Source organism: Trichoplusia ni, chromosome 4 (genome assembly GCF_003590095.1).
Source record: "Trichoplusia ni isolate ovarian cell line Hi5 chromosome 4, tn1, whole genome shotgun sequence".
In the NCBI taxonomy this organism is placed as follows: domain Eukaryota; kingdom Metazoa; phylum Arthropoda; class Insecta; order Lepidoptera; family Noctuidae; genus Trichoplusia; species Trichoplusia ni.
This window is the reverse complement of record NC_039481.1, coordinates 477,881-493,433: the sequence shown is the minus strand read 5'-3', so window position 1 is coordinate 493,433 and position 15,553 is coordinate 477,881. Positions and strand designations below refer to the sequence as shown.

Below are 15,553 nucleotides of genomic sequence, written 5' to 3'. Positions count from 1 at the left end.
TATTGATATTGCACAAAAATGACTAAAGTGGAGTAATAAATGAATACTGTTATTATTTTTCTTGCATGACGGGTGTTCTTTACAAAGTGTGTGTACCTTATAAATTCATTTTAAAAGCATAAAAGTTGAAATAAATATTGAAATGAAAATGGTAGCATCATATATCTTTTCAAATTAAATCGATGTGACCTACTAAGGCTTTGCAACGCATTGCACCAATTTGGTTCCTGCGTCTGTTCATGTCAGATGGATACACAAGCGAAAAAAACTTAAAAAACGCCAACACTGCCTAGAGCCGCAATTTTCTACGAAAACAATGTTTCTACGTTGCCATAAAACTGTATGAAAATCCTTTTAAAAATACGAAGAGTGTGGCAGACAGATGACATGACACTGATGATGCTACTACAAAAGGCTTCGTAGATGTTTCCGACCACGGGCTGAAGTTTATCCGTCGTGTATTTTGGCTCAAAAACATTAGCTCGTTCTCACAGGTCGATAATCGCTCCAGTCAGTGCACCACAAGCTCTCCACGCTTCTAGTCATGAATGTAAAAAGCAATTAGCTACAGCAGTGGTTGTAAACGACTCCTACTTGTAAGCCACTGTATTGGAATCTTTCCAATTTGTAATTGCTGTACGGGTACGGAACCACTTCAGGTCTGTTACCGATTGCAGCTATTATCAGTTACTGAAACGTGACCGAAATTTTATTGAATGTGTAAATTAATATCAATGTGGAGTTGGCTTGAAAATGTTTCGGCCGACTTTTATTATTTGAAAGGTTGTAAGCACGTACTCATGTTTTAATTCTGTATTATAGGCAAAAATAAATATCGACTACCACGTAGTTTTAAAAACGGCGAGACAAAGCTAAGAAAGACTTTTGGGTGAAAAAATAAAGTACCTTCCGAAATTTTGGAGTTCCATTGAATAAAGAACAAAATTAACTCAGCTAGGTTCTTACTAAGTCAACTGGATTCGTACCACTTGTTCGTAGTTAAGTCGTAGTCCTAAGGGCGACTAGTTAATCCATTTCCGAGGCTTTCAACTTCATCAAAAGTAACATACAAACGGAACCTCATTTTACCTCTCGATCATAAATAAGAGAATACCCTGCGCTTGGCTATGGCTGGCAATAGGCCAACAGAACGAAATATGAAGACAAATTGCAGGTATGCAGGTGAAAGGATGTTTTACTGTTGTCTCGAAGCAACACACGTTGTACAGTTCCAGAATCCGAAAGGAACCGAACTGAAGCCACCAGTGGTGCCGAACATTTCATTAGCAAAAACGAAAAAAAAACGCAAAGAATAATAGATACGTGATTGAATAAGCACAGTCATATAAATGTTCTTAAAAACTTTTGCATGAGGACATCCTCAGGTTTCGAGAAGGAAAAATCACTTGTTTTCGGAAGAAATCCTTGACCTGACAACAGCAGCTCTTATAATTTAAACCAACTCTGAAGTTTAGCGAAAATTTTAATACGATTAAATATGTTCAAACTCCTCGACAACAATAGACTAATAACTAAAAACAAAATTGAATCGCTTTAATATAATCATGATTCGAAACGACATTAGCAACATTTTATTAATTGCATTGAAATCGCTTCGTCACCGCTTATTGTTTGCTAGAATAGATCATGATTAGTTGTTGTGTGATGACGCTGACAAACGGACAAACGACGGACGCGTTGTAAATTATATTTACCACTGAAATGTACAGAAAGATGGATTAATTCTGTTTTATATTTGAAGGCTGGTTTTCGTTTAGAATTGTTTTGGCAGTAGTTTTGTTGAACGATTTTTGCTGGTTAGCTGTTGGTGAGAAACATTTCAAAGCTTGAATAAATGATGTGATGTGGAGCAAAAAGTCAATACACGAATTGTTTTATCTACATAATTTTTATATTACTATGAATCCAATCAAATACTGTTTTTTTCCTATCCCACTACTGATAACACACTACACTATGATAAAAAGAAAAATAAAACTTAAATTGGAGCAAAATTTTCATAAAATAAAAATAACAGTGGAGATAAAACCGTATGCAAATATAACATTTGCACGCTTTTATCAGGTTCGCAAGTAACCAGCTAACGGAATAATGAACTAAGCTACGTTTTAATTGACATTAGGAATATTCCATTCGAACAAAACAATTTTCTCCACGTTCTATATTTTTTCGTTACATGTTTTCAAGGATTTTAATAAAAATCCCCCGATAATAGAATTGTACAGTACAACCCGTTATTTACCTGTGACAGTTTTCGGTGACCAGAACAAGCTACAAATTTATCTACAACTGTGTACGTCACCGCTTACATAATATATTAAGCTGTCGACAAATTTAGTTCAATTTTCACTCGTATAAACTTCTCACTTTATTTTTTCGAAACTTTCCTAACGATAAACTGAAAAGGAACTTATTTGGGAAACTAAATTAAACTTCACCGTACCTTAGGAATTTTCGGAAGTCCGTCTACTGGCCCCGTTGTCTGAATTAGGAAAGGCATAAAAATATATAGCTGTACCAATAGGTATGGCGGCGGCAATAAGTCTGTCCAATCCAGTTCTCGAAATAAATTCCTTTTCCTTCTCGAAATTTCAATACAGCGTGGTTAGTGAGGTGATAATACCGTGGGTGCCAAACTGAAGACATCAAAAGACACCATAATTTATCTGGAACGCCTTATGAATAGTCTTGAATTTGAATGGCTTTATAAAAAGAGCGGCACGCCTGATGTCCGGTCCTTACTCATCGCATATTCAATTACTTGTGAACCGCTCTCATTTATATACATGAACATTTTTCTTGGTCCTCCACCCAAGCTCTTATTTAATTAAAACTCTTACACGTACAGATTTATATTTCTTATTAAACCAGACGTTGTGTAAAACGTATAATAAAATTTAAATCGTGACAGAATAACAAAACGAAACTTTCTGAATTGTTCATATTCCAATTTGTTTGATCAAAACAATTTATATCAATAATGTAAAGTTGCTTGTATATTTATTTTGTTTAGTGTTTAATTTTATTTTACTTCAACATAATTGATCTGACAAAGAAATAAATTAATACAATTATGACATAAATAAATGAAAATAAGTTTGTGACTAAAAATGTGAGAATTCGGATTTAAAGATATGTTTTATACATTATATATAGATATAAACCCTCCATGTGGTTACTTATTAGGTAAAGACTATAGGTACACCAGGTCAAAACAACTGTACCGATTAGTATAGGATTTTAAGAAATAATAATTCGTAGACACATATTTTTTCCAGACCTCGAAAATTTAAAGCATTTTGCACCAGTAGGTAAGGTACGGCAAAGAGGACATGTTAAAAATGGGAACAAATACTCAAATGTCTTTGACGGGGATTCCTATAAGGAGGTAAGTTTCATTTTTAGTTATTTAAAAAGAAAAATATTGTCTCCAAGGCCCACAAATCGTAAAGCCGCGAAAAACGCTTAACACCTTTTAGATAGTATAGACTATATTGTGAAATATTTTATCTATTATTTTTATTTCTAGGTAAAAAATGTTTCAATAAATACAGTTAAGACTTCGAATATTCAAAGACTTTTTCCCAACGTATTGAATTGAATAGAGTATCTCCCAAATATTATTAAATTAAGTGAAGTAAAAGAGACCTTTTAGATTTTTTATTCTCATGTACCAAATTTTATGGAAAAACACAACTTACATAAAATATTCCGTTCCATATTTTATTTAACGTAGTTTTATAAGGTAATAATGTATTTTCCTTTTCAAAATTATTTCTGTTTTAATAATATGAATTGATGTGTTGATTAAAATATTATATTTTATGATACAAGTTCAAATGTATATTTTTACTTACTCTTAATTTTATTTAGGCATTTCTTTTTGCGACGGACATTTTTTTTAAATTAAACAGTAAATACTTACTTATGACAGTAAAGTTGACCCTCAGATTCCTGGTCGGAGAGTTCTTGAAGTCGACCCTGCAGCGGTAGACACCGGCGTCGGTGGAGACCACGCTGTCAACAAAGAGGACGGCAGGCGTCGCCGCGGCGCGGAAGTAGGCGCGCGTGCCGAACCCGCTCGGGGACGACCAGAGCTTCGGCTGCGAGGCCAAGCGGCCGCGGACGTCGAAACTGGAGACAAAAAGATTTAGTAAATATTTGAAATAGATACATTGGCTCTTAAACTCGTGGCTAAGCTACAACTGCACAAGTTGACCGATCACAGGTTAAGCCACGCTTGACACGGTCTGTGCGTAGATGGGTGACCTTCTTTGTTGTAACGAGTTAATCCCTTAAATTTTGGATCCTGTTTTACTCCATAAAGTGGTTTGTAAGGGTTAGATTGGTTGTGGCTCTTCCTAAATATCATTTCCTTACTTAGCGTTAAAGGGGTAAAGATACAGGTTGGATTAAAGTTTTGGTTTCGGAATATAAATTTACCTATATATTGAAAGTCAAGTCTACAATTATGCAAATGTATCAATGTACATTTATGTGAACTAGACTCATCATCGGCCTAGCCTTTTCCAACTATGTTGGGGTCGGCTACCAGTCTGACCTGTTTCAGCTAAGTACCAGTGTTTTACAAGGAGCGACTGCCTTATTGACCTCCTCAAGCCAGTTACCTAGGCAACACGATGCCCCTTGGTTAGACTGGTTATCAGACTTTTCAAGCTTCTGACTACCTGTAACGACTGTCAAAGATGTAGGAATAACAACCGGGACCCACAATTTAACGTGCCTTCCGAAACAAGGTACAGTAAAGTGAACTAGACTGTTCTAGGTATTTTGTGTTACTGTCAAATAATGGGATTATACTTTTGAACAATGATATTTTAATCAGATCAGAAAATTCGGAGAACTCAATAAGTAACCTACAAATTATTTTGCATACAACTTGACTTATTCATTGACCTCTTCTTTCGTAGGTGGACGCTTACCCAAATAACACAAAAACAACTCGCAGAATTGTACTTTTCTAACAATACTATAAAGGGAATTTAATGAATTCAGTCGAATAACATTCAATGGTTCCTGAATAATTATCTAAACGGATCTAATTGGGTCGGTTTAATGGAAAACGGATCAAACTTTATCAGCTTTGAGCTTAGTGGCTCGCACCACGGTTGTGGACAATCAAATATTAATTAACTATTATCCAGACAATTATATTCAACAGTTAAGTTTTTGTGTACAACTTTAAACGTGGAACGTCATTTCTTATGATGCTATTCTTTACTCCATAAATTACCTTAACTCATAAGACTATTGTAATAAAAAAACGTTATTCAATAACTACTTTTGAATTTGAATATTTTTCTGACATTGCTACGCATCCTACGAGTATTATAAAAGCGAAAATGTTTAAGAATGGATGGATGTTTGTTAGTCTTTCTCGCAAAAATCTCTAAACGGAATTTTCACGAATTTTAAACACAGATAGATCGTTTTTCCAATTTTTTACGGGCGGAGTCGCTGGCACCAGCTAGTTTCTGAAATATATTATTATATAGGCCGTCTCTTGTCCCCAGCAATGCAGTACTCCGCAAGCCTGACGCATTATCTCGTTGCGAGTCAATCACTTAAAAACGATGTTTATCTGGCACGCGCAGCAAGTTGTAGTTGTGCGCCATTATGCCTCATAATGTCTGGCCAAGCTTTCAGCATCGCCCGTAAATCTATCAGGCTCGATAAGTCAAATGATGCCTACTCTCGTATGTTGTGGTTCGGGAAGGATGAAGTGAGGTAAGTGACTCTAGGTATGTAGGACGTAGACAGTATTAGAACCATCGTAGAGTAAGAAGGAATTAATTGTAGTCTGTTAATCTCCTGTTGCTTTGCACCGGTTTAATCACTACGCTTGATCTCCTGTCACCTAAAATATGTTTGATTCCTAAGGGTCTACCCTATGTATAATAATAATAACGTCACTTTAAGAAGTGGTGGTTCGTCTAGTCCTGAACCGGTACTTAGTACTCGAAGCAATATAGTGACTGTATTCTTATTCCCGTAACATTTCGGTATAATGACCAATACAATCACAAATCTAAATAATCTCAAACCCAAAACAGGTAAGCTCAAAATCCAATAGGATGCAATCCCTATTGGATTTACATTAAGCTGCGACCGTATTCCCAAACACGGACGTATTATAATCCTTTAAGACGCGAGACAAATACACTTGTGAATCCGTTCGGTTCCAACGATTCGATAAATGTCAAGCCTTTTAGAAGTCCGTAGTCTAGCGAACCTAGGGCAATCAATCCGTGTGGCTTTTAGCATGCAATCGAGGAGAGCGCTCCAGTTTGTTGCGACACTCTCGCACATAAGTTCTTGTGTCGGGTAAATAGTGCTGCCTCTCATTCTCTCAATGTTACTTCATTAAACATGCATTTGTCCTATTTTGCAACTTTGTTTGATGCTTGAAGACGAGCAAACGAAGCTATGGTTTTCTACAGGGATGCAAGTTTGATCCTCATAGGATTCCAAAGGTTTTGAAGCAGTTTGCTAAACGTGTGCGTTTTATACCAAGTAAATATATGTTGCCGGTAGTACTGGGCATCTGTCCTAGAAACCCGTTTCACTTTAATAAGGAAAATATCTTACATTGTTCTTAATAACAATAAAACTTTTGCAAGAATAATTTCAGTTAGATTTGCAGTTACAAAGTTTCCAGTTTTTAATTACTACGCAAATTTCACGAAGTTTCGGAACAAAATGTCTTCTTGAGAAAAATATTAATAATATTGGAGATTCGAATGCTCCAATACCCATGGCGATGTTTTAAGATAAACGATATTGTATACGTGATGACGTCAGAGTGAGGCTGAATACAAATGTGTTTCTTTTGTTTATCTTCGACGATTCGCTTTTATTTTAGATTGTCGATAAAGACGTGTCACATGTATAGATCTTAAAATTGTAACGTCGGCGTCTCGGCGGTGTAATTTGTTGGAGTACCGACTCGTTAAACATTGATAAAGGTTAAATGTGGGTAGGAGTAGAAAATACACGACGACGCTGGTAAGCTGTCATCAGTCTATTCGTGACTACTGATTTTGACGGACGACTGAATTGTCTTTAAATCAATGATAGCTACTATGTATTTAATAAGTGTTGTGTGTCGGAAAACCAAATTTAGTTTTTTAAAACGGGTATCGATAAAAATATCATAATCTCATAAAGATGTCTAGTGTAGTGTGCAGAAGTAGAGACTTGAACTCTAGTATTATAGGACTGAGGGTAGTCTTAAAAACTCGCACGACAAAAATAAAATAAACCTATGTTATATTTGTAGTGTCTAGGATTCATCTGAAAACAGATGTGTATCTTTTTTCACAGTGCTTTTAAATTTTTAAGACCTCAATATTATAGTCCAGAAGTACCGACTAAATGGAGTGGAGTGAAGATTAGTGTAGTGTGTGTGACTCGAAGACTACGTTGAGCTATCACCAGTCTACAGTTGAAACCGAATCGTCAGGAAATGAGGTATTTTTTATAAACGTACTTGATTTGTATAGTTATTTTATATTCATTTATTTGTAAAGCGCTTGAATTAGACTTTAACCCAATTCGTTCTTAGAGTTCTGTACCCTAAGGGCAAAAACATAATGCTATTACTACGGCTCTGCGTCTAATTGTCTGTCCGTTAGCCTTTCACTAGGGCTCACATGTTAAAAATTAAGAAGCAACGGTTATCACCAATTTGGTTAACCAAATTTTTTAATAATTCGTTTTCCTTTAATCTATTTATACGCAAGCCTCGATGACGCAACCTCACACTGTTTATTTTTGTAAAATCTCAAACTAAATTGTCTGATGTATATTCAATATAGTATTCTGTATGCAAGTAGTGCAAGTACAACAATATATGTTAAACACATCATAAAACGCCAATTCATTTGCTTCCAAACACAGGTGTTAAAAATACAATAGCATGTCTTTAACTTTTTCTTTTAAGCTTTCGTCGCTGAATGGCAAAATGGAACTCTTAGAGTGTCGTGTTCGGTTGTTCGAATTGAATTATTTCCACTCCTGTACTTTCCCTATTGTTGTTTTCTTACGGAGATCGTATTTGGCTTCAAATTCTTTATTGAACTACATATTTTATTTGATATTGATCAGGTTGTGCCGTTTTTGTTTTTGGGGTACATTTTTTTTAATTGGATGCATGTGTTTTTAATTGATGCGCATACGAACTGTTCATACTTTATTTTGATAGCAGGAAAGTGCGTTGTTGAAAACAGTGAAGAAATATTTGCTAATGGTATTGACTTTCAAGCAAATATGGCAAAGCTCTTTGTAGGCTGGTAGAAACCATTACCTGAAGTCTGGCAAAAGTAACGGTTACATAATATTATGCATTTTGTATTATAACTAATTGTATGTAATCATACCTGTACAATGGTTCTCCATCGGTCTCCTTGAACCAGAGCACCATGGACACGTGGTCCTCGGCGGCGAGGGGTTGGATGTCACACGGTAATGCCGCCTTCTTGCCCAGCACGCCCTGCGCGTGCGCCGTTGGTACTGAAACAAGGATGTCTTGTATTATGTACAGTTATAGATATTGAGATACATCTAACATAAAGGTTTTGTCAAATTCGTTGTTGTCATTTTTGTTGGATAAACCGTTGTTTACTTAAATAGTTTGACTGCTTTCATACCCAATCCTTAAACATGAGCTGACATGGCGGCAACACTCATATTGAATCATACTCACAACAGTTAATACATTACCGTTACCCGACTACAGTTTTTGCAGGGAGTTATATCGACTTATATCTATTAACGATAGGTCACTGACTCCTAACTCTTCATCCGATACTCATCTATACTCAAACTAATAGCCATCATAAAAAATATGAATTAATACAAAGTAGCTAACTACATGAAAGCATTGTGTTTCGATTAGGTGGTCGACCTAATCGAAACACAATGCTTTTATGTAGTTTTGTGTAAGAGAAAATATTGCATCACCGCAGCTCGTTAAACAGAAGATTTATTATGCGTGATGAATTGCTATGCATTTCCGCGCACCAACAAAATTCAGGTATAGTTATTAAAAGTCTGACGTTACCAGCTCCTCCAAGAGATAGGTGTCCATGAGGATTCCCCCGCCCAAAACAAAAAAGTATTGGTTAAAAGAAAATTGATAGAGTCAACAAATATTCATCTATAAAATCACTATTGTCGAGCTACGCAGCTAGACGAAAATATGTACAATCTGGTTGTTTTTACTTAACTATATCAAACAAAAAAATATGTTTTTTTTAAACCTCAAATAGTAAATATTCCGATAATAGATAATCCTAAAATCTTTCCTAACAGAATTTTTACAAACTCAGGAGGTCATCTAGTAAAAACACAAGCATTAACAAACAAACCTGAGAGCAAGTGACAGATATGAACAACACTAACATTGCATTCAACTCCCGGAAGTCTGGCACAAGAATAATGTGAAAATACAACAAGTGACAACTTAAAAATCATTCCAAGTTCTTGCATTAAAAACTTAGGTGACGTACGTCTGAATAAATGATAAATGAAGTTGATATATCTTATTATATGAACAGTTAAAAAAAAACATAACAGAACATTTGATGATAAAAGTATATTCAAGAGGAGAGTAAATTTTATTCAATATCAACTCAAAATATTTCGGGTCTAAACTCGATGTGTTAAATAAAATAAAAAATATCTCTCGTTACAGGTCTCAGACTTGTTTATTTTTCTTAAATTAATGTATACCAGTTAAGTATAACGTTTCGTTCCACATTGCCATAAGATTGCAATAGCATTAGTGCTACAGGTTTTAGTGATTTATAAGACTATGTTAGATTTCTATGTTGTCTACGTTTATTTTCAATATATTTTTTTATATTCTTTATTTCATTTCATTGCAGTGCTTGCGTTACATTGGTGCGTTATTCGGGATACCGAATACAAGTATAGACGATATTGAAAACTTTAAGACCTCCATTAATTTATTAACTTGCCATTCCAAGGAGTAAGATATAACAATATTATAGGCAATAACTAATGAAGATCAAAAGTAATTATGCTGATATAAGCCGAATTCCTTCAAACTAATTCGGAGTATTTGTTGTTGAAATTAATTAACATCAATATATTATTATAGACAAGTATGTGGGTAAGCAGAAACCAAGAGATTTATCATGGCTTCTCCGAAAGCTCGATTGAAGACAAATTCCCAGACTTAAGTCTTTAAATACTGATCTGTTTTATCTCGAAACGTATCTAAAAGCAACTGGTCATTGAGATTCAGAAAATTAAAGGGCAATTATCTCTGTTTCCAACTTTTAAAATTTTGTTAGTTAGAACTAAAGTTGGTCATGTCACTCATATCTGGGTCAACTTTTGTGCATTTTACAAAAGTTTGTTCGCATCACATTTGTTCGCGGATGTGACTGCCGAATTATTTGGAAAAGCATGAGTATTGCAAAACCTTACATATTCATAAGCTGATCTGGTTCCTCTCTTACGTTTGTCTGACCAGTCATAGCAAGTGGTAAAACTATAAAAAAAATCGGCCATTCATGAGCCGGACTCGCGATACTTATGGTTCGGTACGAATAGGCTAAGGACAAACAATAAGCAAAAAAGTCGATCAACTAATAAAATTATAATCGCATCAACCACTAGTGAGAATTTCAACTGTCTAACAAACGAAAGGATATGACCTTAATAATCAGGGTGCTATTCTTACCCTTTGCGTAGGCAACGCTAAATGATAATACTGAAAACATAATACGTGTACACTTTAAAATGCATATTATTATTATCCACAAAAGTACATGAACAAAAACAAAATTTAAAGAACATCCACCATCGAATTAATGAAACAACTTCAACAAATAATTTCCATTTAAAAAGCTGTTCATTTGCGGCGCGCGGCGATGCTTGACGAGCAGTCGCGCGCGACAGTCGCACGGTGTCGCGTGTCGCATGTCGCAGTCGCCATGAGAACCGAGAACCGCGCATTCACCCTATCCAGTTACACTGAACACAAGTTTTAATTAAATGTTTTTAAAGCCTTCGCAGCAAACACTATATTATGTGGACTGTGGACGTCTGGTAGCGAATAAAAAGGTTTTATTGTTCGTACCTATTCGATTCAATTATTAGGTTTGCTAAAGTTATTTATTGTAAAGTATTTTATCAAATATTTAACCTTTTGTTATATAGCTAAGTAGTATTAAGAGGCTTGAGTAGAATATGTCAACAGGAGGTCTACACTTGTTGTCTGCCTTTGTCAGATGTTTAGTACTTTTATTTAAATTTAAGAAACTTTCTGTGACATATTGACGTTAGAAATGGAATGAAAAAAAAATACGAAAAGAATTTAGCATGTACATATGTATATTGAGTAATCATTTACAATTTAAAAACACATCATTCATTAACTGAATATATTCAATAATTACCATTAAATTTGTTTGTGTCTCGCTGTTCTCGATTAATTTGCGCCTTTTGAAAGGAAATTGAGCGAAAAATAAATTGACAAAGTGGAAATAAAAGGGAATTTTTAACATAATAAAGTATCATTATACTTCTTACTTTCGTGAGGCGGTTTCATAATTAGTTATTTAATAACGGTTTACTCACGCGTGTTTATCGGGATCGCTCGACTAGTTTTAGTCACAACCGAGTCCTTTATCAAGAGCTGACGCGATGGCAGGGTAGCAAGACAAATTATTTCAGTTATGTCAGTACAAGTCTTATTCTGTTATAAATACTTAAAAGTAACATTTGGTATTTTAAATACCACTACATGAACAGCTGATTGATAATATATCCTTGCCAACGAGCGAGGTCTGTCCACATCTTACAGGGCGAACGAATGCAAGTGCTTGTTCTCAGTCTAAGTAGTTCGCTATATTGCTATAGAGTGATTAATAGATGAAAGTGTATCTGTTGTGTTAGAACCTTATGTATTTGTGAAACTCCTTTTAAGTATGTATAACCTGCATGTGTCATTATAATATTAAATATAAATTATTCTTTAAAGTCAGTAGCAAATAAAACAGCATTGAGAAACCACGTCTTTCTCTTACTCAGAACTCCTACAAACAAATTTGAACCTTAAACTCTATAACAGTATCATTCTACAGCAAACGAGACACCCCATGATATAAGCCAAAAATTCATTCCTTATAATTCATTCTTCATCGTTTCAGTTAACCAGTTAACATTTTCCTCTTTCCTATTTGTATCTAATAAAAAAATAATTTCTTCCCAACATTTACTCGGACGATCCTTTTGGTGCTATCAAAATGAGACCTTCAATATATATTAAGGAGCTCATTAATTATTATCTGATAAAGAAAGGCGATAAATCAACTTAATTAGCAACCCCTTTTGCCATTTAATTGCGCTGTAAACAGTTAGATTGTAAACGATAATATTTTTGAGTCAGCCCAATCTCGATGAACCATCAACTCTGATAAAACAAACATTTATAGACGGATTTCCTTATTTACTGAAGATCTTCAGAAATGAAAGTTTTGGACGGGGGGAGGAAACGGACGGACGTCACATAAAGAACCAAGATATTCTGTCACAGAAATAATAATCGTCCATTAACATGGAGAATAGAGTTTTATGATGCATTCTGTCATCCATTTTTATGGAGTACACAAAAATATTTATTCATAAAACAACAGAACTTTTCTTATTAGAACCAACCTATTGGTTTATTTGCCAACAAAATTATTCACAATCATGATTTCCAGTTCCGAATCAATTATTCATCTTAATAAAAATTCACAAGGACATCATAAAAAAGCAAATACAAAAAACTACGACATCTATTATTTATCTGGGAGCAGAATCGTTGACGACAGCTTGCTCATTTATATTTGTCATTTTAGTGCTCCATAAAAATATGATCTGCGAAAACATTGTTCGAGATAAAAAGAGATAATTTAATATCGAAGATGAGCAAGTGAAGTTAAGAATTTGTTTGATATCACGTTGGCCTCCCGCCAGCGGCACATAGACGGGCCGCACTTAATATTGTCGCTATACATGGCTTAATTGCTCGCTAACCGGGTTTAAACTTGGTCGTACACGGTTATAAACGAATTAAGACGACGTCGGATCCAGCCTGACTTGTGAAGCAGGAAAATAAAAAGAAAAACTAGTTTTCAGGAAGACTGCTAAATAGAACGTTTCTTGTCTTGAAACTGGAATACTTTGTGAGATAAAGTTTTTACTTTGCAGTCTATTCCTAGTTGCTAATCTTGACGCTCATTAAAAGCGCAAGAGGAATATTGTTAATGCATATTTATTCATGAGTTCTACGAAGCATAAAAATAATTAAAAAGCAATCAAGATATTTAATATTGTGTAAGGCTTTCAAATCGAGTGACTTCAATTCACTAAGTAATTTTACTTTCGATCAATATAAGACTCATTTGTTAATTCGTTTAACATGTGTGCAGTACTTGTGAACCAACAGAAAGCTTAATTATTGTAAGGACTTCATCCGCGACAGTAATTTGAAATAAGTAATTCTGTGTTTCGTTACACACCAAGAGTTTGCCAGCAATGAGCACGTATGAAATGAATACACCATAACCAAAAAGCTATAAGTGGCGAGTCGTGCCAACAACTGCAATCGTTTTGAGGTTACTTGTGGTTTAGCAAATATGAAACAGGAAGTCCGCAATTGCTTCTTCTCTTTATCTTTGTATTTTGCAAAAACATAAAAGTATAAAGGAGATGCACCCAGCAACAAAAGTCGTTTACAATATTTTCAAATACGTTTAAAAACATATTCCTTTTACAAGATTTCTGGAATTCAAACTACTTTGCTCCAAGATTAATACTAAGACTGTGTTTGCTGATTGTATGCAGTGCTAAGAGCAAACCAGAAAGCCATCAGTATTTTATATTTGTTTGAGGCAGTGCCTGCGTGCAGACGCCATCGCTTCACAGGCGCGCCTCAATAACTTCTATGTACAAAGTCACCTCGACTACCAATATTAACACGCTCCGAACCGTGCAATCGAAATCTGAACGGCATGTGTGCACAAGCGCTTAAAATCACAACTCGTATCACAACGCCCTGTAAAGTTAAAACTCACCGTAATAAACTTCGCCCTCATAGAAATTCAAGAAACGGTGATCAATCAATACGTATCGCGAGGCAGCTGGGATTTGGATCGCGATATATTGAGCCGCAGAATTTCCCTAACGACACAACAATACCCATCCAGTTAAATACCTAACATGCTACCTACTTATGTATATTATTCTATTTCAAAAGCTCATGTCAATATTACCCGATTCCCAGAAGGCTTGATACAACAGAAATATGGAACAAATCTTGCATCAAAATCTTTTCCATATTTTATAAAGCATAAACCAAGCCGGTTTTATTAGATAGACTTTGCCAGCGGGGACAAAGATATCTGAGTATCTCTCAAGAGCGGCAAGACGCCGATACCTTCGATACAAAGGCGGGGACCAGGACTCACCTCCCTGGAGGACCCGCAGTTATCCCGCTCCGGTCGACGCAGTGCCGTAAGTACGCGCCTGCTCCCGCACCAAGAAACTCGAATAACTAGACGGATACGACTGCATTATGAAAATAACACGGGTTTTGTTCGATTGTGTGTTTGTTTGTAAATTGGTATTTGTGGAGGTTATTTTGAAAAATACTGTTTGAACGTGACCAGCGTATTAAACTTTTGGGTATACCTATATTGCTTTAGTGATGCAGGTTAGAAGTTATAAGCGTAAGAAAAAACATGCAAAACATCATCTCTGAAACAACAGTTTCAACTTCTAGAACATTCCATTCGAAATATCCTTGATGAACAGTGATTAAAATCTGAAATCTGCTCTAAGATCGTAACGATAAGAACTCACCGCCACAGATTATAAACTTTGGGACTCCACGTTGAGACAAAGGCGATTACAGATACAGCGAATTCAAGTAAAATCTATTTTGCCTCGAGACCTCAAGTGAAACCACTGGAACCTTGTAACAATATTAGAAGCGGTTTCAGCTTTAACTCCTTACAAAGTTTCGTTATTGAATTGTCAGATCGATACAGTTGGGATAAATTAGTCAAAATTCGCTATTCAATACTAAACGACTGCGCAAATAGCCAAGTCGTAGCGGGCACCACGAAAAACCCTTTACGCGCGACAGTGAGCAGGACAAACATTTATGTGATCCTCGAATGCTTGTCCTGAGTCTGGGTATGTTTGTGCATTTTACTTGAATATTTGTGAAAACCCCGCGGCAATGGGATTTGTGATTGGATAATGTGGCCGTTGCTTTATGAAAAAAGTGCCTAAGGCAGAGATATCATACTCGTAGTATCAGAGTTCCTGGACATAATACCATGGAAGCCTACCAGCACCTATTACAGTCATACTATAGCTGTTCTGCAAGAGAGATGGCGACAAAAGTTATGAAGTGCGCTCTCTTGCCTCCACAAAAGCAACATTATACTGTAACAGGTGTTAGGTACCCGGCAAGTGAACAATTTAA

The 15,553-nt window shown here is 35.5% G+C and overlaps 1 protein-coding gene across 2 annotated transcripts in view; it reads right to left on the bottom strand.

Moving 5' to 3' along the window:
- LOC113492454 (neural cell adhesion molecule 2-like) overlaps positions 1-15,553 on the bottom strand; it is a 105,884-nt gene that overhangs the window by 36,434 nt on the left and 53,897 nt on the right. For both annotated transcript variants that reach the window (XM_026869900.1, XM_026869902.1), the window contains exons 2-3: positions 8,421-8,553; positions 3,947-4,155 (exon numbers count right to left, since the gene is read on the bottom strand). In XM_026869900.1, coding sequence (XP_026725701.1) covers positions 3,947-4,155; positions 8,421-8,553 — 342 coding nt within the window. The remainder of the gene's footprint in view (positions 1-3,946; positions 4,156-8,420; positions 8,554-15,553) is intronic.